The 21,455-nt window shown below is 39.2% G+C and overlaps 1 protein-coding gene across 1 annotated transcript; it reads left to right on the top strand.

Annotated features, from left to right (window-relative positions):
- The first annotated feature begins 610 nt into the window (after nt 1–610).
- On the top strand, nt 611–20,498 carry LOC139946766 (glutamyl-tRNA(Gln) amidotransferase subunit A, mitochondrial-like). Its single transcript, XM_071944448.1, has 8 exons — nt 611–775; nt 4,022–4,127; nt 5,347–5,510; nt 9,684–9,778; nt 15,767–15,959; nt 17,682–17,799; nt 18,952–19,157; nt 19,992–20,498. Exons 3-8 carry the CDS (start codon nt 5,372–5,374, stop codon nt 20,102–20,104), a joined length of 864 nt encoding a protein of 287 aa, XP_071800549.1. The 5' UTR covers nt 611–775; nt 4,022–4,127; nt 5,347–5,371; the 3' UTR covers nt 20,105–20,498.
- Nucleotides 20,499–21,455: the final 957 nt, after the last annotated feature.

Raw genomic sequence — 21,455 nt, 5'->3', positions numbered from 1 at the left:
ACACGTTACTGTCCAAAATGTCATGCCATATACATTGCTTGTGACTGGTGATTAGCTGTCGTGCACTCAGCATAACAATTGAGTGGAGTCTTGGCCGGTAATCTGATTTTACTAAGCAAGGTTTTTTTTGCTTAAGCAAAATTTTGTGCTTAAAGCAGCTCTATGAAATTGGGCCCAGGTCAATTGTGACCCAGGACAATTTTTGAGTGCGTTACCATGTATAAATTCCAGAACATAGAATTGGGACATTTTTAATAGCAAAAGTGGTTTTTAAAAACTGTCAGACTATGACTTATTGGCCACTATTTTGAAGAAGAAAAAAAAAATTGTTCTTGCAAAACTTATAGAAATATCATGGGATTCTACTTTCCAATTATTTCTTTATTGTTGACTAATATACTTGAAATAATTTAAAGATCCTCCAAGTTATAAAGGATATGTTGGTCATCCTGCATGCATGAGAGACCATTCTCATTTTGAGGATTATTTAAAATGTTATTATTTTATTTTAAATTAATTATACACGACGCGTCGTGACGGCTCTTGGAGTATAGCGCCCTCTATTGTCGGTAACAGAAATACCGTGGTTTAAAGATGGCGGCGCCCTTAAACCGAATTTGACTGCCCTGAATGAAGTCTGAACAACAACTGTGACTGCAGCAATAGCCACATTATATGAAATTGTGGTGTATCTGCAGATATGGCCCCCTGTCTAGATCACACCTCAGTGGAAAACACGAATTCAGGCAAGAAAATAGAAGTGAATGCTTCATCGGTAAGAACTCTTTCGTTTCGATTTGACAGTTTGATACACTAAGTAAGTTGAATTGATTGATTGTCACTAGGCGAAGTAAGAGGACTTTTGGCCATTGCCATGTTGTCACGATCGATTGTTGTTAAATTTTAATGAATGAAATTTGTATGAATGGAGGGAGTTTACTTTATTTTTCCTCAACTTCAATCAACATTTCCAAGTTCCATCCACCAGATCAAAATAAATTAATTTCTCTTCTAAAGTCATCAATCAATACAACTACAACTGATAACAAGGATAACTTTCCGTACTCCATACTAATTACTAGAACTATTTTGGTTTCGTCCGGCTATCGTCTCCCGTCGATAGCCGGACGAAACCGAAATAGTTCTACATGTAGGTAGGTAGGAGTAAACTTTCTGCATCCCTGCCGCCACTTTTCACTCATTTTTACAAAAAGGGATATCTCATTGATTGAGGTAATTAGACTTGATATTATTTCATGTTGAATGAAAAGCAAAAAGTGGTGGTGTGATACATAAACTTTGCCCAATACAATTGTCTAGGCCTACAAGTCAACTCTTCTAGCCTTTCTACTGAACACAGACTCAAAACATGGTCCATCATGTCCATCATGAAGTTTTTCACTGATCAAATTGATACAAAAAACCTAAAGTTTATTCTGGCTTTTAATAAAGAATATAAAAAAAAGGAACATCGAAAAAGTTACCAATACGATAGAGTGACTCAATCGCTCAACATTTTGAGTTTCAAGAGGTGAAATAATTTTTGAATGGAAAACAAACTTTTTATGCTGAGATGCTGCCCCAGTTATTTTGAAACACCCCCCCCCCCAAAAAAAAAAAAAAAAAAAAGTTCACACTAAAACAGAAATGAATATATTCTAGGTATTGCATGGCAAGCCGCGGTATCAATTTATGTTTGGTTTGCTGTAACACCATGTGTGTGTATGTATCTACTTGCCAGGTAGAGTTTGTTCTTAGAGAACTGTCTTTCTGTATACATACTACTATCGCGGAGTAGAATTATTATTATCATTATTATAATTAGTATTTATTCGACCACAAGACAATAACGTTCACAAAAGTACAGTATAATACTACAAAACAAGTGCACAAAATCAGGAAAAATAGCAAAAACAATAACATGAATAAATCAAAATTTTTAAAATAAAACAAATATTGACAAGAAATTATTATATACAAAACGCAGTAGGAAGAAAAGAGTGGGGAAGAGAGGGGGTGGTTGGGCAACCAAGTAAGACAACGGGGAGAAAAACAAAACAAAGACAACGACAATAGGGACAACAACAACAAGAGGGACAACAACAGCAACGGGACAACAACAACAACAATAACAACAATCCAAAGAAACAACAAAGCAAAAACAAACCAAACAACAACAACCCAAAGAAACAACAACAACAAAAAACACAACAACAGAAACAACAACAAATCAACAACAACACAAAAAACAAAGAACAGATCTCCAGACACATTAAAAAATATGACAAAGCAACATGACCTGACAAAGGAACCAATAAACAACTTAAAGGAACACGTTGCCTTGGATCGGTCAAGTTGGTCTTTGAAAAGCGTTCTGTGACCGTTTGTTGTAAAATGTTCATGTATATGGTTAGAAAGATATTGTAAAAGTAGAGCACAATGATCTACACAAATATGCCTCAAAATAGCGTGGTTTTCTTTTTACCTCGTCGACTAACACGGTCGGCCATATGGGAGTCAAAATTTTGACTCCCATAAATGGCCGACCGTGTTAGTTCGCGACATAAAAGGAAAACCGTGCAATTTTGAGTGATACTTGCGTGGATCATTATATTCTACTTTTAACATATCTTTCTAATCATAAACTGTGAGGGCATGTTTTTAGCTTACACCAATCGTCAAGCACCAAGCGATCTTGTGTTGGCACTGCATGCCTTTCACCATGCAGGGTAATCAGAGTGGGCCGTCCGCACAGCAGTCATAGTGCGTGCAGACATGGTTTGTGACCACAGTTCTGCACATGCATCATACCGATCAGGTACCCAGACGTAGTGTACGTGGCCAGACTACACATTTTCTCTTCAACTATCGCGCCACGATTGACGTCATGGACAGCGCCCTCTTGGGGTCGGGCCTAACTCTTAAATTTTTAAATAAAAAGAAAACAATTTCGGGGCAACCTTAGTTAACTATTTATTCATATTCTACTCATCAAAACACATTGTTGACAAAAGCTTTATTTTGAAAAAATACCACTCCCAGGTGACTTTAAAGAAGTTTGTTTTAACTATAATATATTCCAGGTGATAGTTAGCATCGGAGATAAATAATATAATTTGTTTACCCTTTCACCGATGTGTATGAAAGCACTTTACACTCAGTACTTGCCCGGGTTATACATGTGTCTGCTCTAGCAATGCAAAGGTCATGGGTTCAAATCCCACCTGGGTGATTTGCCTATGATTGTATTGTATCAACAGCTCTCCATTGCTAGTTATTTGAAGTAAGTTTTTATGCTAAAAATTATTGTGAGTAATTACCATGGTGTTCAGTGGATTTTAAAGTCATACTTTCCTGGTTTTTTTCTTCTTCTTTGACAGTTGAACATTCGAGGTTGGAAATATTTGTTTTCAAAACTTTGTGACACTTGAAAGCCAGCCGGTCATAACACTGGTCATTATCAACCATTCATAATACCCCAGACAGTTTCTCCACTCCTATTGGTGGAGAGTGCAAACGTGGGAGTGTTTAAACGGCTGATAAAGACACATCTGAAGCTGTTTAAGATCGGCTGGCTTCTGCATGTCGGGCGCGCGCGCAAGATTATCGCGTGGAACGCAATTCATAGCTATACAGCCTGAATATATGTAAGCGTGCGCGTAATCTTTTTTTAAGCGGGCTCGCGTACACACAACCCACGCACATCAAACAGATTCTTCACAAAGTTTTTGAAAAAAATATTTCAAACCTCGAATTTTCAATTGTCAAAGTGTCTGTAATTGTATTTTGGTTAATGTTTTTTAATAAAAGGGCATTTATGAATGGGAATAAAAGAGTAGTGACTCGTTCTTAAACGTCCGTTTAAAACCTTGCAGGGTCGTTGCCGGTTTTAAACGGCCGTTTAAGAACTTGTCGCTACACTTATAGGAGTGCGCTCCACCAATAGGAGTAGAGAAACTGTCCGGAGTTTTTATGAATCTACATTTAAAGTCCGACTTTCCTTGTTTTCTCTTCTTCTCAGAATGGATGATGTGGACACCTTCTAAGGACGATCCAGACGCTGTATGAAGAAAGATCTTCCTGAGCTCATCAACATGGATAAACGTCTTAATCCTAAAGGCATTTAGGTAAGTCCAGATTATCACCGGATATAAATGATTGGTCTCCGCACTTGCTATTTGATTCATAGTTCAACTAACAATTTTGTAAAAGCACACAATTTGTGCAACTATTTGGTTTAGGAGGCCGAAAAAAATACAACTCCAAAGAAGTCACTCATACAGAGTGAACTTGGTCAACTATTCTATATTCTGGTAATGAAATAAGTAGTAATAGTAATAATGAAAACTTACAAAGCGCACAAATCCATCCTCATGGTGCTAAAAAAGTTACCCTTAAAAAGTGACTAGCACTGTGACCCTGAAGGTCGCTGTGTAGAGAAGATGATGAAGAAATTTCAGTTTAAGATGTTGGAGGAAAACCCAAACAGTTTGTCGTCGACAAACACAGTCGGCCATTTATGGGAGTCAAATTTTTTACTCCCATAAATGGCCGACGGTGTCACTTCGCAAAGTAAACATGGTAAAAGGAAAACCATGCAATGTCGAGGCAAATTTGTGTGGATCATTGTATCCTAATTTTAAAACATCTTTCTAACCATACGTATTTTATAACAAATGGTTATAAACGCTTTTCAAAGACCAACTCGACCGATCCAAGGCAACATGTTCCTTTAACTTGACCTGTCTTCGTTTACATAACTTAGGGAGAAGGAAGACAAAGAGACATCTATGAAGCAAGAATCACTTCCAGATTTTCTCTTTAGTGATAATAATATCTGTTGGCATGTGGCCTTAAAGGATTTGGGTACTTTTTGCATCAAACATAAAAGACAATGTTCACAGATTTACATCAAACTGACACTGTTTGAAGCTAATGACAGTAGCAAGCTTCCCTTAAAATACTACTTACTGAGGTGCTATAGTTTTTGAGAAATAAGTAAAACAATGGCATGAAAAAAACGTTTTTACATTCTAAAATAATTTTCGTCTCATGATCACTGAGACGAAAATTATTTTCATGACATTGTTCTACTCATTTCTCAAAAACTACAGTACCTCAGCAAGTAATATTTTCAGGGAAGCTTTTTACTATCATTATCTTCAGACTGTGTAAGTTTGGTGTAAATCTGTGGACATTGTGTTTTTTGTCCTACAAAAGTTACATAGACCCTTTAATGGATTGAGAAAGAGGAGACATGATGGGAAGAATACTGCCCTCTGGTGGCGGATGGGGATGAGATAATAAGCTTCACTTTAATACCTGTTTTTGTTTTGCATATTTTAGGGAGAAGGAGGACAAAGAGAAATCTATGAAGCGAGAGTCACTGCCAGATCTTCTCTCTAGTGACATGCATCGGGAGATGATAAGGAAGAAATGGGAGGCTGAGGAGGAAAAGATGAGGAGCCGAGGTTCTGGTCCTCTTCACTACCAAAACCTCAAGTTTGATGGTAAGGTGTAAGATGTAGTAGACATACAGTATTTTTTCTTTATTCAATTTAAAGACACTGGACACTGTTGGTAATTGTTAAATACCAGTCTTCTCACTTGGTGTATCTCAACATATGCATACAATAACAAACCTTTGAAAATTTGAGCTCAATAGGTCGTCGAAGTTGCCAGATAAGAACGAAAGAAAAAACGCCTTTGTCGCATAAGTTGTGTGCTTTCAGATGCTTGATTTCGAGACCTCAAATTCTAAATCTTAGGTCTCGATTTGAAATTTCTCGAAATCTATGTAAATTCAGAGGGAGCCGTTTCTCAAAATGTTTTGTACTATCAACCTTAACCCATTTCTCTTTACCAAGTGAGGTTTTATGCTAATAATTATTTTGAGTAATTATCAATAGTGTCCACTGCCTTTAAATGCACCAGGCGGCCCTCATGCCTTCCTTTTGTTACGCAACACCAGGCGGTTTCTCTGACTCCACTCACACCTGTGTACTCACTGCATGCACTCCCTCTCTCATTTATATTTTTAGGACTCACTCCTGGATGAGGCAGTAGTTTAAAGCCATTGGACCCTTTTGGTACAGATAAAAAAATTAAAGTTCACAGATTTTCAAATAACTTACAGAGTTTACAGAAGGTAGTGGTGAAAGACTTCTCTTGAAATATTATTCCATGAAATGCTTTACTTTTTGACTTGAGAAAACAGTAAAACAATATCAATTCTCGATAACGAGAATTACGGATTTATTTTAAACACACGGCGAAACGCGCGGATATGAGGGTGGGTTTTCCCGTTATTTTCTACAGACTCCGATGACCGATTGAGCCTAAATTTTCACAGGGTTTGTTATTTGATATAGAAGTTGTGATACACATAGTGTGGGCCTTTGGACAATACTGTTTACCAAAAGGGTCCAATGGCTTTAAAGGCAGTGTACACTATTGGTAATTACTCAAAATAATTATTGGCATCAAACCTTTCTTGGTGACGAGTAATAGGGAGAGGTTGATGGTATAAATCATTGTGAGAAACGGCTCCCTCTGAAGAGCCATAGTTTTCGAGAAAGAAGTAATTTTCCACGAATTTGATTTTGAGACCTCAGATTTAGAACTTGAGGTCTCAACCATCATATGTTGAGGTTCACCATCTGTGGAGGCTAGTCTTTGACAATTACCAATAGTGTCCACTGCCTTTAACCATCACCAGAATGTGTGTATAATGAATGCCACATAGCGACTCTTATCTGTTAGAGAGGACAATTCAATTCAGCACTTACTTTACTTTATTGGGACTCTTGGTGCTGTGGTGTACTGGGCCTAATTTCATAGAGCTGCTAAGCACAAAAATTTGCTTAGCATGAAATTTCTTCCTTTATATAAACAGGATTACCAACCAAATTTCCACGTGATTTTCAGGATAAGCAAACAACAGCTGAATACCAGTAACAAGAAATATGCAACAAATGGAAATTTTTTTGGTAATCCTGTTTTTATCAAGGAAGAAATTTCATGCTAATTGCTAAGCAAATTTTTGTGCTTAGCAGCTCTATGAAATTTGGCCCTGTTTGGCAGAGAATCGGGCAAGTCGGTCTATGGTTTTCCTTTAAAACTAACACAGTTGGCCATTTTGTGGAGTCAAGAGTTTCGTGTTAGTTCACGACGTACATGTATAAGGAAAATCGCAATTTCAAGGCATATTTGTGTGGATTTCTTAAAACTACTTTTAAAACATCTTCCTAACCTAATGTGGCTGAGCGGTTAAGAGCACCGAATTCAAACTCTGGTGTTTCTGATCACCAGAGTGTGGGTTCGAATCCCCAGCCGTGACACTTGTGTCCTTAAGCAAGACACATAACCATTGCTTCATCCTTCGGATGGGACGTAAAGCCGTTGGTCCCATGTGTTGTGTAACGCATGTAAAAGAACCCGGTGCACTTATCGAAAAGAGAAGGGGTTCGCCCCGGTGTTCCTGGCTGTGGCTGCTTAATGCGCCGTAGCATCTTGTAAACCCTTATAAGGTGCTAAATAGTTGGGTTTAAGAACTCATCACTGCAATAACCATTATTTCTGAAAGTTTGTTTGTATAATACTCAGCGCCTTGAGTACCTTGTTTGGTAGATACATGCGCTATTAAGACTCTGATATTATTATTATATTTCATAACAAATGGTTTCAAACACTTTTCATAGACCAACTCGTCTGATCCAAGGCAACGTGTACCTTTTAGTGAAAAAGAAAGAGGAACAATTTGTTTATTTGTTTTCCGTCTTAAAGATGCTGGACACTATTGGCAATTGTCAAAGACCAGTCTTCTCACTTGGTGTACATGTATCTCAACATATGCATAATATAACAAACCTGTGAAAATTTGAGCTCAATAGGTCGTCGAAGTTGCCAGGAAGAATGAAAGAAAAAACGCTTTTGTCGTAAAAATTGTGTGTTTTCAGATGCTTGATTTTGAGACCTCAAATTCTAAATCTGAGGTCTCGAAATCAAATTCGTGGAAAATTACTTCTTTCTTGAAAACTACGTTACTTCAGAGGGAGCTGTTTCTCACAATGTTTTATACTATCAACCTCTACCCATTACTCTTTACCAAGTAAAGATTTATGCTAATAATTATTTTGAGTAAGTCTCAAGGGTTGTGAACGGTAGGAATATTCCAATTTGACAAATACCACTCCATTGGGCATCTGCCCGTATTCACTCATGTAGGATTCCTTTCTTACGTAAGCATAATGATTCAGTCTAGTCAGTAGATCGTTCTTGTGGTTTAAAGGGTCTATGTAAATTTTGTAGGACAAAAAACACAATGTCCACAGATTTACACTAAACTTACACAGTTTGAAGATAATGATAGTAGAAAGCTTCCCTGAAAATATTACATGCTGAGGTGCTGTAGTTTTGGGGAAATGAGTAAAACAATGTCACGAAAATAGTTTTCGTCTCATGAGACGAATATTATTTGACTAATTTACAAACTTATTTTCATGACATTGTTTTACTCATTTCTCAAAAACTGCAGCACCTCAGTAAGTAATATATGAAGGGGTAAGATTTCCACTATCATTATCTTCAAACCCTGTAAGTTTAATGTAAATCTATGGACATTTTGAAAAGGTACCCAAATCCTTTAATGGGTTGCGATCATGTGCCAACGGGAATGTAATTTAAGAACACGCAATATTTGTGTGATTTGTTGTACTGCCCGGGTTTCCCAAGATAATTTTAAACAAAATGTTTCTGCAAATTCTGAAAAATATTACTATGTAGGTAAGATCAATGAATATTTGAGACAGTGAACAAAAGCCACATTTTCTCAATAGATAAAAATAAGTCTAGGTACATTTCTTGAGAACAGTCAATCTCTGGGTTAAAAAGTCATTGTTTCATTATGACAAAACAAATTTAAAAAATACAAACTTGTTCTGCAAAGTGATCACTGAAAGGTGGTTAAAGGGAAGGTACACGTTTGGTAATTACTAAAAACAAATATTAACTTAAAAACTGACTTGGTAACGAGTAATGGAGAGCTGTTGATAGTATAAAACATTGTGGGAAACGACTCCCTCTGAAGAAACGTAGTTTTTTGAGAAAGAGGTAATTTCTCACTAAAATATTAAAAGACTTCTAGCTAGAAGTCATTTATTCCCATCTGAAAGCACACAAATTCGTCCAACAAGGGTGGTTTTTCTTTCATCATTTTCTTGAACTTCGATGACCGATTGAGCCCAAATTTTCACAGGCTTGTTGTTTTATGCTTTTGTTGGGATACACCTAGTGGGAACACTGGTCTTTGACAATTACCAAATGTGTACCTTCCCTTTAAAGGCAGTGGACACTGTTGGAATTGTTGATAGTATAAAACATTATGAGAAACGGCTCCCTCTGAAGTAACGTAGTTTTTGAGAATTTTTTTTTCCATGAGTTTGATTTGAGACCTCATAATTAGATTTTGAGGTCTCAAAATCAAGCATCTGAAAGCACTCAACTTTGTGTGACAAGGTTGTTTTCTGTCATTATTATCTCGCAACTTCGACGACCAATTGAGCTCAAATTTTAACATGTTTGTTATTTCATGCAAATGTTGAGATACACCAAGTGAGAAGACTGTTCTTTGACAAATACCAAAAGTGTCCAGAGTCTTTAATGCCAGTTTTGTTTCTGTTCAGAGGTGAGAGAGATGGGTGTCGGCTACTTTGACTTCTCAAAGGATGAGGGAGATAGAAAGAGTCAGATGGAGATGTTGAGTCATCTTAGAGACGAGGTAAGAAGATAACATGATTTTTGTGTCGATTAAATACCAGCATTCTCACTTGGTGTATCCCAACATTTGCATACAATAACAAACCTGTGAAAATTTGGGCTCAGTTGGTCATCGAAGTTACAAAACAATAATGAAAGAAAAAACACTCTTGTTTTCACAACTTTGTGTACTTCAGATGCATAACAAAAGGCTTCAGCAGAAGCCTTTTATTTTTTGAGTGGGAATTTACCTCTTTCTCAAAAACTACGTTACATCAGAGAAAAATTATGGGAAAAGAGTTGAGGAGATGTTTTCTCTGCAACCTTACTGGTTTGTACGGTACCTTGTACATGTAGTTTAGCGCTTGGTTAAGCGTAGCCTGAACATCTGACGCCACACTTCGTGGCTCGCAAATAACGCCAAAGATCGGCATCAAAAACTGGCATGTGTTTTGACTTTTGTCCTCATTAATTTTACATAGAGATACTCAGTCAAATTCTATTGCGGACAGTATAGTGTAACGTTTGGGCATAATGGGTGCTAGTTTATCCAATATCATTTTTGTATCCAATGGAATCACTGGGTCTAGCGGCAGGGACCTGTCTTTATCCTTGGGGATAACATGATTTTTGTGTCAATTAAAGACCAGCGTTCTCACTTGGTGTAGCCCAACATTTGCATACAATAACAAACCTGTGAAAATTTGCGCTACGCAGTCAAATTCTATTGCGGACTTGACAGTAGTATACTGTTTGGGCGTAATGGGTGCTCGGTTATCCAATATCATTGTATCCAATGGAATCACTGGGTCTAGCGGCATGGACCTGAAAGACAGACCCCCAGTCTAGGATAGGCATCACAACCAGCCCTCAACCCACAACCCACATAATAATAATAATAATAATAATAACCCGTTTTTATATAGCGCTTTTCACACCCAGAGGGCGTCCCAAAGCACTTCACATTATTACCCCTGGTCACTGGGCCTTAATTCATTCCTCAAACCATCTCAGCTCCCTGGTGGAGTATGCAGCCTGTGCAACATCAATATGCGCTACTCGGCTAAATCAATCACAAGAACCATCTCTGCCCTCACATGTACCCATTTACCCCTGGGTGGAGAGAAGCAATTTTAGTTAAGTGTCTTGCTCAGGGACACAAGTGTCACGACCGGGATTCAAACCCACACTCTGCTGAACAGAAGCATCAGAGCTTGAGTTCGGTGCTCTTATCCGCTCGGCCTCGACACCCATATATATCACAACCCATAACCCACCTCGACGACCCAACGACCTACAGCAACAAAATACCAAAGTACAACTCACAACCAAGACCTCAGAACCCACAACCCTTCTCTTGCAACTTCGATGACTAATTGAGTCCAAACATTCACAGATTTGTTATTTTATGCATATGTTGAGATACATCAAGTGAGAAGACTTGTCTTTGACAATTACCAGACATGTCCAGTACCAAGGTTAGTTTTGCAGTAGCACCATGTGTAAATCTTCTTTTGTGTAAAGAGTTGGTTCTTCTATCTGAGAAGAACCTATGGTGATCAACTCAACGCTTGTCAACCACCAGGGGTGCGTTACACTTGCTCAAACGACTCGCAACTGTTCGCACAAACGTTTTTTATCTTTGGAACGATTGGTGCGCATTACGCGATGTCAATATGGCGGGGCCCTGAAATGAAGATGGCGCGCACGGTACGTAGTATTTTTTTAAACTTAGTTTTTGCTGTATGTAGTCCTCCTTTCTACATCATTTCTTCAACTAATTAACTTTGTTACTTTAAATCTTCATTATAAATCACCGAAAATACAATGTTATTTTGTTTGTGACAAAGAAATAATACTGTATGCTTGTCGGCCATTTTAAAACCACTCGCCAACACCTCAGAAGTATGTTCGCCTAAAGTTGCCAACGTTCGCCAACGGTGGCAGCACACAACTTGTTCCACTTGAAATTGTTTGCGAACGTGCGCAACTGTTGGCAACGTTTGCACGAGTGGAACGCACCCCAGTTCTTTTTACAACTACAACTCTCAGAGAGTTTTACACAAGCCTCCCCTCATGGAATAAATGTGATGCGATCATGTGGTGCAATCAGGGGAAAACCCATCACACGGTGATGAAAGTATCCATTTCTGAGTTAATTTCAAGAGGACACTCTGCTCTTTTCAAAACTGTTTTATTTTTAGTCATAGGATGTCCAAAACTCAAGCTACGCTCTAATGAAGTTCGTAAGACCAAGGGTGGATTTCACAAAGAGTTGAGACTTGTCTTATCTCGAGTTAGGACGAGTTACTCGTCAGTTTGTAATATCTTCTAGGACTATACATGTAGTCCTAAGTTAGGAATAGTCCTAAACCTTTATGAAATTGACCCAGTTGGCCTTTTTTTTTTTTTAATCAAGCTATAAAGTTCCAAATGCACATTGATACAGATGTTTTTCAAGAATACAGTTGGTATATCGTTTGTGCGATCGATTCTTTTTTCAGACACTTGATCAGAGAACCATGAGTGAACAGCTCAAAGCGAAATGCAAAGCGGCCCTGAAGGCCTGATTGGATAAAGTGAAGCGGCGTAAGAGAGCTAAGGGGGAGATAGTTGAGGAGGAGGGCGATAAGGACCATCAGGAGGAGGAGGAAGATGCAAGGATAAAGGAGGAGGCGGAGTCAGCGAGATGGAGACAGAAGGAGGAGGATGAGAAGAGACTAGCAGAGAGGCTGAGCAAGACGGCACCGGCGAGACCTTGGGATATCGGAAAAGGTAGGGTACTCTTCTTCATCTGCTTTCTCTTCTTTCGGTGTTTGGTGTCGTTTTCTTGATGCGGAATGCTCTAGCAAAGTATCAGACTCAAAGTACATGAATGCCATGTTCCCATTGGACTTTTCCTTCAGCTGTCACGTGGAAATTTACTGTGACTGGCCTTTGAGTAATTCTACAGTGCGTTCTGACCTAGACTTATATTTTGCAGCGTTTGCATAGCATTTTACAACGTGGTTGCGGTAGGTTAATAGAGCGGCAGACCAGAGCACTTTAGATAAAGGAACGAGGTACCAATATTTGAGTACAGGAACATTTAGTGGATAACCTGACATAGTCAGATATGCAAGCCTGAGGAAACCTGTAAACATAGGTGCTTGATATGTGAACCAGAAACACCAGGGTTAACCCCTACTCTTTCAAAATAAGTGTGTTGAGCTTGATTTCACAAAGCACTAAGGTTCATCTTAAAGATGGGTTGTCAGTCGTAGAGTTATATATAAGAACTAGAGGGCGCACGGGTGATGCTTCTTGCACAAAGGCGACGGGACCGCAAGGAGACACGTGCGCGCCATTATGTACACGCATTGAATATGGAACACACGTTTGAGTTTGTGTTTATTGAACGCTACGCGATGCTGTTTTGTTCAACTTACAAAAAGGGCCGCACAACCACACGCTGTGGGATGCCAGTTTTGTCAACTTAGAAAATGGCTGCCTGCGCGTATATAGGCCAGTGCGCCCTCTAACTCTATGGTTGTCAGTATTGCCATAGTGATTTTTATACTAATTATGATTACAAAGCCCTCTCACTCTCCTCTAACCGTTTTCGCTCCTAAAAGGCATCTATTTTTCTACTATTTCCTTGACTGATGGAAGCACAAAAAGCTTTTTCAAAATCATAAAAAACGTTCTCTTTCCTTTCACACAGAGCTCTTGGTTCTGATACAGGGGGATCAGTCCGCCACCCAGCATCGTACAGTGGCGTCGTTGGTTTTAAACCTACCTATGGACTCTGCTCCAGGCATGGCCTCATCCCTCTAGTCAATTCCCTGGACGTACCTGGAATATTCGCCAAGTCTGTTGATGATGTGGCTACAGTATTAGGTGTGGAATCAATCACATGAAGGAATACATATTTTTGTACTTTTACCATTTAAGGAGTTGAGTAATTTTTGTAACACAAATCACAATGTGTCTTTCTTTATAATAACCATGACAAAAACATGACCCCACCTTTAATGGAAAATGATGATCATTCAACTTAATTGTTTTAAATCTGTTTGAACAGGTGCTATTGCTGGGCATGATCCCCTAGACTCGACAACAGTCACCGACACATTTGAGCCGTTTGAACTTAATGAAGAAATATCACTGGACGGACAACACATCGGCATCCCGAAGGTAATTTAATTTGTGAGAAATCTCTCAGCCTTAGAAAACTGTGTTCACCAACTGAGCTGTCTCTCTGTTTAATAAAATCTTAGCAAGAGTGTTAGTATTAATAAGGGAATCAATTGGTGAAGAGGTTTTCAACTAGTGGTTTAAACCCAAGGAGGCCTGGTTCTTGATAATTTTACCAAGGCAAAGTCGAGGTAAATTATCAAGAACCAGGCCCGGCAGGTTTAAACCACATGTTGAAAACCACTTCACCACACATTGATTCCCATTCATATACATTTACGGTCAAAAAACAACAAAAATGTTTGGTCAAAAAGTAAAAGAAATGCAAAAATTTGAATTGTTCAATGATTTCTTTCAACACAACACCCTTCCAGCTTTGAAATGGTAAGGCCCTTGGGTAAACAACTCCTCATAAGGGAATGCTGTGCGCGTAGCGCGTATCGCGTGATGTGGCATAACTGTCTCGGCCAATGCTCTCCACCGATATGAATGAAGAAACTGTCTTATAAACATAGGTGCAAGCTCGCGTGTCACGCCCATGTTTCAACACTCTTTACTGATCACAAACAAAGGTTTATACACACCCGCGTGACGCGCTCTCCACCAATAGGAATAGCGAAACTGTCTGATGTATTTATGAATTTTGATTTGTACCCATGTACACTGATGTGTGTTAGCACTCTGTACTTGCCCAAGTCCTGTGAAAAAACCCACACAGGCATTATTACTCGGGTGGGATTCAAACCCACATTCTTTGCAATCCTAGAGCAGTGTCTTACTAACTAGACCACCGAGATTGCCCGCTAGCAATCATTGCAGCTAGAGCAAACATTGGTATTTTTTATCCCTGGTGCAAATTAAAGATCCAATAAAGGATGGTCTCAATTTGTTAACTATTACCTTTTTATGGCCAAATAGACATCGCAGATACCGGTAAATAACCATTTTACTCTCAAAATTTGCATTTAGTACTAAATAACTCAAATCAAAAATGCACCAGGACAGCGACGTTTTCAGCTGAAAGTGAAAAACGGCTTATCAATTATAATGACCCTCATACTTTGGCATTTCCACACAAAATAGCCGCCACTGACGTCACGATTCCTTTGTCGCGCGGGCTTGTTTGACCCCACGTTTTTCAGAAATTTGGCTTGTAGCGTTCTGAAGAAACACCCTTTTTTACCATGGTTAACGTGAGGTAAGAGACTCGTAATATTTGTTATGTTTCCTGGATGGACTGCAGCTGTTAGAAAACTGTAGTATCTGTATATTTGAGATCATCCTTTATTGGCTGTTTAAACATTGATTACATAAGAGGATTAAAAGTTGGGTCATGTGTTTTGAGAGGCTGAAATTTTGCATACATGTACTCTAAAACTTTGGTTTGCACACATGTACTCTAAAACTTTGGGTGCGTTCGTTTAGCTTCCCTGGGTCGACCTCGGTCTGCTCGGTACGTTCGCATAGCTTTGACGGGGCTCACCCGGGTCAGCCCCCAGTGCCCTGCTTGTGAAGTGGGTCACTTGGGGGTGACCTGAGGTGCAAGCCGTCACCATGAGAGGGCGAGTGTGATCGTTTGTTTAGCTCTTGTCAGGGGCCCACCCGAGTGAGCATCGCGGGGTAGACCTAGGGAAGTGTAACGAACGTACCATTTGAATACTTCGTCTTTGCCCCATATCCAATGAAGCCTTCTGCCTCGTTGGATATGGGACGCAAAAGCACTGTATGTTTCTGTATTCCACTCGAGCTTGTGTGATAATTTATGTTATCCCCGATGCAAATTTGACATCTACTCTGGCTTTACTATTATTATTGTCATTATTATTTTTTCCAGGAGTTTCATTTCCCCGGTCTTGATGACTGCGTTCTCCAAGCTTGGTCCAAGGGTGTGGATCTATTTGAGAAGGCTGGAGTGAAGGTGTCTGAAGTCTCTGTGCCTAATGTTCAGTATTCAACAGCTTGCTATTCAGTGATGGGTCCTGTCGAAGTGGCATCCAACATGGCCAGATATGATGGAATTGAGTATGGTGAGTGAACATTTGTTAAGTTTTTAATTAAGGAGTACAAGAGTGGTTCGAGGTCTTGAACGTTTGTAACTGGCAGGATCATGGTGGTGCGATAAAGCTAAAGGACCTGCAGTCGATTTCACAAAGAGTTAGGACTCGTCTTATCTCGAGTTAGGACGAGTAACTCGTCTTAACTTAGGATTAATCTTAAGGTCCGCATGCTACAGTGCAGGGTTGGGACTCGTCCTAAGTCCTAAGATTAGTCTTAGTTAGAAAGAGTCCAATTTCATGGCTCAGCTTACCATAAGCACAAAATCGGCACTTGCGGAAGCAAGGGACTTCTGTGCTTACGGCGTGCGTATTTCACAGGTTAGCGGGAACTTTGGCTTGTGCGCTTGCGTTTTTCCTGGTTACTAGGCATTCTACGCTTACACAGCTAGCACAGAAATTGGGTGTTTGCAGGTCAGTGGAGATTAGTGAATGTGTCAAATTTGGTAAGCAGAGCCATGAAATTGGGCCCCGCAAGGTTTTAAACAAACTTTCCAGGCTAAGTCACCACTCTTTTATTCCCATTCATATACATTTTTCTTTTTTAAGCGCAAACATGTTTGAAAATCTATTGAACAGTTTTTGTAATTTTTCAGTTCTTGTCACGATCTTATGATTTGACTCGAGTAGTTGTACATTGATTGCTGGTGTATTTATTGTATTGTGCTTAAACAAGCACCAAGCAATCTCGCCTATGTTTGAACACTTCTAGCCGTGTTTATAACACTCGCTTAAACACGCCCACATGACCATGGCGTGTTCTCCACCAATAACAAAAGCGAAACTGTTTCGGGTTTGTTCAAGGTGAATTGATTCACAACATGCTTTATACGGTCAAAAGCTGCTGTACTTCTAGCTAAGAAAGTTTTTCTTGCCAATTAGTGTCGGGAGTTGTTTCCACACATCTATGGTCTCCTGACGATGACTAGAGCAGCTAGTCGAAATGTTGTGACCAATTCAAGAACTGACTCCTTGGTAGTGCAGTTGTACGATCCTGTAAGCTAAAGTTGTAGTCCCGCCAGTTTTCTATATCATCCGACCAGGTAATAGTTAATAAGCAGGACAGTTCTTTTCAGAACTGAGAAGTCTCCCAATCATTCGAACAATCAACTCCATGGTTGTTGAATTAAGAAAGACAGTTCTCTAAGAACAACTCTAACTGGCAAGTAGATACACACATGGTTTTCTGCAAACCAAATATATATAGATACCTCACCATGCAATGCCTCAAATCACCTCAACAACATATCACCCCAGTACTTCGCTCACTTCATTGGTTACCCGTCTCCAAACGCATAGAATTCAAACTTCTCCTGCTGACATACAAATCTCTCCACCAATCCGCACCTCACTATCTTCAAGAACTCCTTCATGTAATGTACCTCATCGTACCCTCCGTTCCAGCTCTACCTCTCAACTAGTCCCATACATCACTCGCACGATGTCTTATGGCCACCGCTCGCTCTCATATTCTTCACCCTCACTCTGGAACAACTTGCCGCACAACATCAGAACTGCTCCGAACGAGAACATTTTCAAACATCTGCTGAAAACTTACCTGTTTACTCATTAATTTTTGTAAAGTGCTTCGGGACTGTTGTGTGAAGCGCTATATAAGTGCCGTTCATTATTATTATTATTATTAAATCCTATAAACATCTACAAATGTACCTTCCCTTTATATTGTCCCCGTAGGTCATAGACATGAGCATAGTGATTCAACTGAATCACTGTATGCAGCGACTAGACACCAAGGTTTCAATGATGTCGTCAGAGGGCGGATTCTCGCCGGGAACTACTTCCTGCTTAAAGAGTGAGAACATTTTTATTGAAATTCTAAAATGATTTTTGGGGTTGAACAAAGAATTGACTAGAGTGGGATTCAAACCAACGACCTCCGGATTAATGTGCCGGCGCTCTACCAACTGAGCTATCTAGACCTATATTGGCGGTGTCCCTATTTTGTCAATATCTTTGTTCGGGGGTGCCAGTCAGAAGCCATACAACCGTTAACTGCCGTGTAGCCACGGATCACACCCAAATTACAATACAACCTGGGAAGTGGCAGCTAGGGGATCACCTTAAGGGGATGCAACTTAAAATCATTCTAAAATGATCAAATATAAAAGAACACGTTGCATTGGTTCGGTTGAGTTGGTCGGTAAAAAGCGTTTGGAACTGTTTGTTATAAAATGCATATGGTTCGAAAGGTGTTTTCATGGTACATGTAGAATATAATATACCGCACAAATAGTGCCTTGAAAATGTTGGGTTTTTTTTTCTTGTTTTTTTTTTGCGCACTAATACAGTCAGCCATTTTGTGGAGTAAACAGTTGGAATTCACAAGGTGGTCAATACTTTGTCTTTGTTCAATCAAAAATTATTTAATGTTTACCCAATCAGTTTCCTTTGTGGCTTATTACTAAATATAATTTGTGCGTTCCTGTATTAGTGTTATTTTCCAAGAGCATTTGTATTTTTTTTTTCGGTTGCGCTTGAGTAATTGGTTATTAGAAAGTGTGCTTTTTAAAGGCAGTGGACACTATTGGTAATTACTCAAAGTAATTATTATCATAAAACCTTTCTTTATTATGAGCATTGGGGAGAGGTTGATGGTTTAAAACACTGAGAAACGGCTTCCTGTGAAGTGCCATAGATTTCGAGAAAGAAGTAATTTTCCACGAATTTGATTTCGAGACCTCAAGTTTAGAACTTGAAGTCTCAAAATCAACCATCTAAACACACACAACTTTGTGTAACAAGGTTGTTTTTGTCTTTCATTATTATCTCGCAAGTTCGATGACCAATTGAGGTCAAATTTTCACAGGTTTGTTATTTTATGCATATATTGAGATACACCAACTGTGAAGGCTAGTCGTTGACAATTACCGATAGTGTCCACTGCCTTTAAGTTTGTATTATTATAAATGTTAATATTATTATTATTATTATTCTGTCTGGACAGCAATTATGAGAAGTACTTCCTTCAGGCTCAGAGAGTCCGACGTCTGATCGCGAATGATTTCCAGAGAGTGTTTCGTAGTGGAGTAGACATCTTACTAACACCTTCCTCAGTCAGCGATGCTAGGGCGTATAAAGACTTTGTAGCCCGAGACAATCGGCAGCAACAGGAAGTAGAAGACGTAATGTTCATGTCGGCCAATTTAGCGGGTGAGTCCCCTTTAAGCACAGTTCACACTTCCTGGGAATGCGATACAAATTTTGATGCCACAAGGCTGTTTTCACATGGAATCTTCCCCAGGAGTTAAGCACATTTCAACTGATGCGAAACCATCTTTGCGTATTTGCGATGTAAAAATTTGTGGAAAATAGTGGTAAATTACTCGAAAACTACGTCACATCAGAGGGAGCTGTTTCTCACAATGTTTTATATAAGCAACAGCTCTCCGTTACTCGCTACCAAGTAGGTCTTTATGCTAACATTTATTTTGAGTAATTACTGATAGTGTCCAGTGCCTTTAAAGCCACTGGACACTATTGGTAATTGTCAAAGACCAGTCTTCTCACTTGGTGTATCTAAACATATGCATAAAATAACAAACCTGTGAAAATTTGAGCACAATTGGTCGTCGAAGTTGCGAGATAGTTATAGAATAAAAAACACCCTTGTCACACAAAGTTGTGTGCTTTGTGATGCTTGATTTCAAGACCTCAAATTCTAAACTTGAGGTCCCGAAATCAAATTCGTGGAAAATTACTTCTGTCTCGAAAACTACGTCCCTTCAGAGGGAGCCGGTTCTCACAATGTTTCATATTGTCAACCTCTCCCCATTACTTGTTACTGTGTGAGGTTTTATGCTGATCATTATTTTGAGTAATTACCAATAGTGTCCACTGCTTTCATATTGTCAACCTCTCCCCATTACTTGTTACCAAGTGAGGTTTTATACTGATAATTATTTTGAGTAATTACCGATAGTGTCCACTGCCTTTAAGCGATAGCAAAACAAGATAAACTTTTAATCAAAATTATTCCTTTTGCAGGCATTCCATCCAGCGATATCAGTCCCCGCCTTCTTGTCACCACAGAGCATGCCCATAGCACTGCAGCTGATTGGCCAAGGGTGCAAGGAGAAACAGCTGTTGACAGTCTCTAAGTGGTTGGAACAACAGGTGTCATTTCCATGGCAGGAGCTTCAGAGGTCACTGAGGTCAATGGACAGATGACCCAGGTCAACCGAGCTCAATAGGTCAATAGGTTTAGCTTCCATGGGTCTACCCCGCGGTGCTCACCCGGGTTGAGCCCATGACAAGAGCTATTCGAACGATCACACTCGCCCTCTCGTGGTGACGGCATGCACCTCAGGTCACCCCCAAGTTACTCACTCCAGAAGCAGGGCACTGGGGGCTGACCCCGGTGAGCCCCGTCAAAGCTATTCAAATGTATCGGGGCAGACCAGGGTCGACCCAGGGAAACTAAACAAACACACCCTATAAGAAAATTTCGTTGGATTTATTTTGTTATTATAATTATTTTGTTCCATTATAAAAAATGGCATTTGGCAAATAAAATACTTTAAAAACTACAAAAGTTTGAGGTTGTCATGCTTTGTTTGTCTTATATATGACACTAGAATGGATACAGTCTACTCGACGGTAATGATGCACATGTACCATTCCTTTAGGATAAAAAGTTCACATGGACTAAACTTTTCCGAGCGAAAAGTTCACAGGGCTATACTTTTCTCTCGAAAAAAAATCACAAGGCTATAAAGTAAAGCCTTTTGAAAAATCACAAAGCTATAGCCTCGTGAACTTTGCGCTTGAAAAAAATCATAAGGCCTTGTAAATTATTTGCTCTTTAAAAATCATAATGCCTTGTGAACTTTGCGCTCGAAAAAAATCATAAGGCCTTGTGAACTTTGCGCTTGAAAAAAATCACAAGGCTATAGCCTTGTAAACTTTTTGCTCTTAAAAAATCATATTAGGCCTTGTGAACTTTGCGCTCGAAATAAATCACAAGGCTATGGCCTTGTAAACTTTTTGCTCTTAAAAAATAAGGCCTTGTGAACTTTGTGCTCGAAATAAATCACAAGGCTATAGCCTTGTAAACTTTTTGCTCCTAAAAAATAAGGCCTTGTGAACTTTGCGCTCTTAAAAAATCACAAGGCTACAAGGCCTTGTAAACTTTTTGCTCTTAAAAGATAAGGCCTTGTGAACTTTGCGCTCGAAAAAAAATCACAAGGCTATAGCCTTGTAAACATTTTACTCTTAAAAAATCATAAGGTCTTGTGAACTTTGCGCTCGAAAAAAATCACAAGGGGTAAAGCCTTGTAAACTTTTTGTTCTTAAAAAATCATAAGGCCTTGTGAACTTTGCGCTCGAAAAAAATCACAAGGCTATAGCCTTGTAAACTTTTTGCTCTTAAAAAATCATAAGGCCTTGTGAACTTTGCGCTCGAAAAAAATCACAAGGGGTAAAGCCTTGTAAACTTTTTGTTCTTAAAAA

The sequence above is a fragment of the Asterias amurensis genome, chromosome 14 (genome assembly GCF_032118995.1).
Source record: "Asterias amurensis chromosome 14, ASM3211899v1".
Taxonomy (NCBI): domain Eukaryota; kingdom Metazoa; phylum Echinodermata; class Asteroidea; order Forcipulatida; family Asteriidae; genus Asterias; species Asterias amurensis.
The sequence above is the reverse complement of the archived record's forward strand: the minus strand, read 5'-3'. Positions and strand labels throughout refer to the sequence as shown.

What these genes read in the sequence shown, in the direction of transcription:
- LOC139946766 (XM_071944448.1), top strand. Translation starts at nt 5,372, where the DNA reads ATGAAGCGAGAGTCACTGCCAGATCTTCTCTCTAGTGACATGCATCGG. An exon ending in CCAAAACCTCAAGTTTGATG is followed by an intron (nt 5,511 to 9,683) that starts GTAAGGTGTAAG and finishes GTTTCTGTTCAG; the next exon opens with AGGTGAGAGAGATGGGTGTC. An exon ending in TGAGTCATCTTAGAGACGAG is followed by an intron (nt 9,779 to 15,766) that starts GTAAGAAGATAA and finishes TATTTTTTCCAG; the next exon opens with GAGTTTCATTTCCCCGGTCT.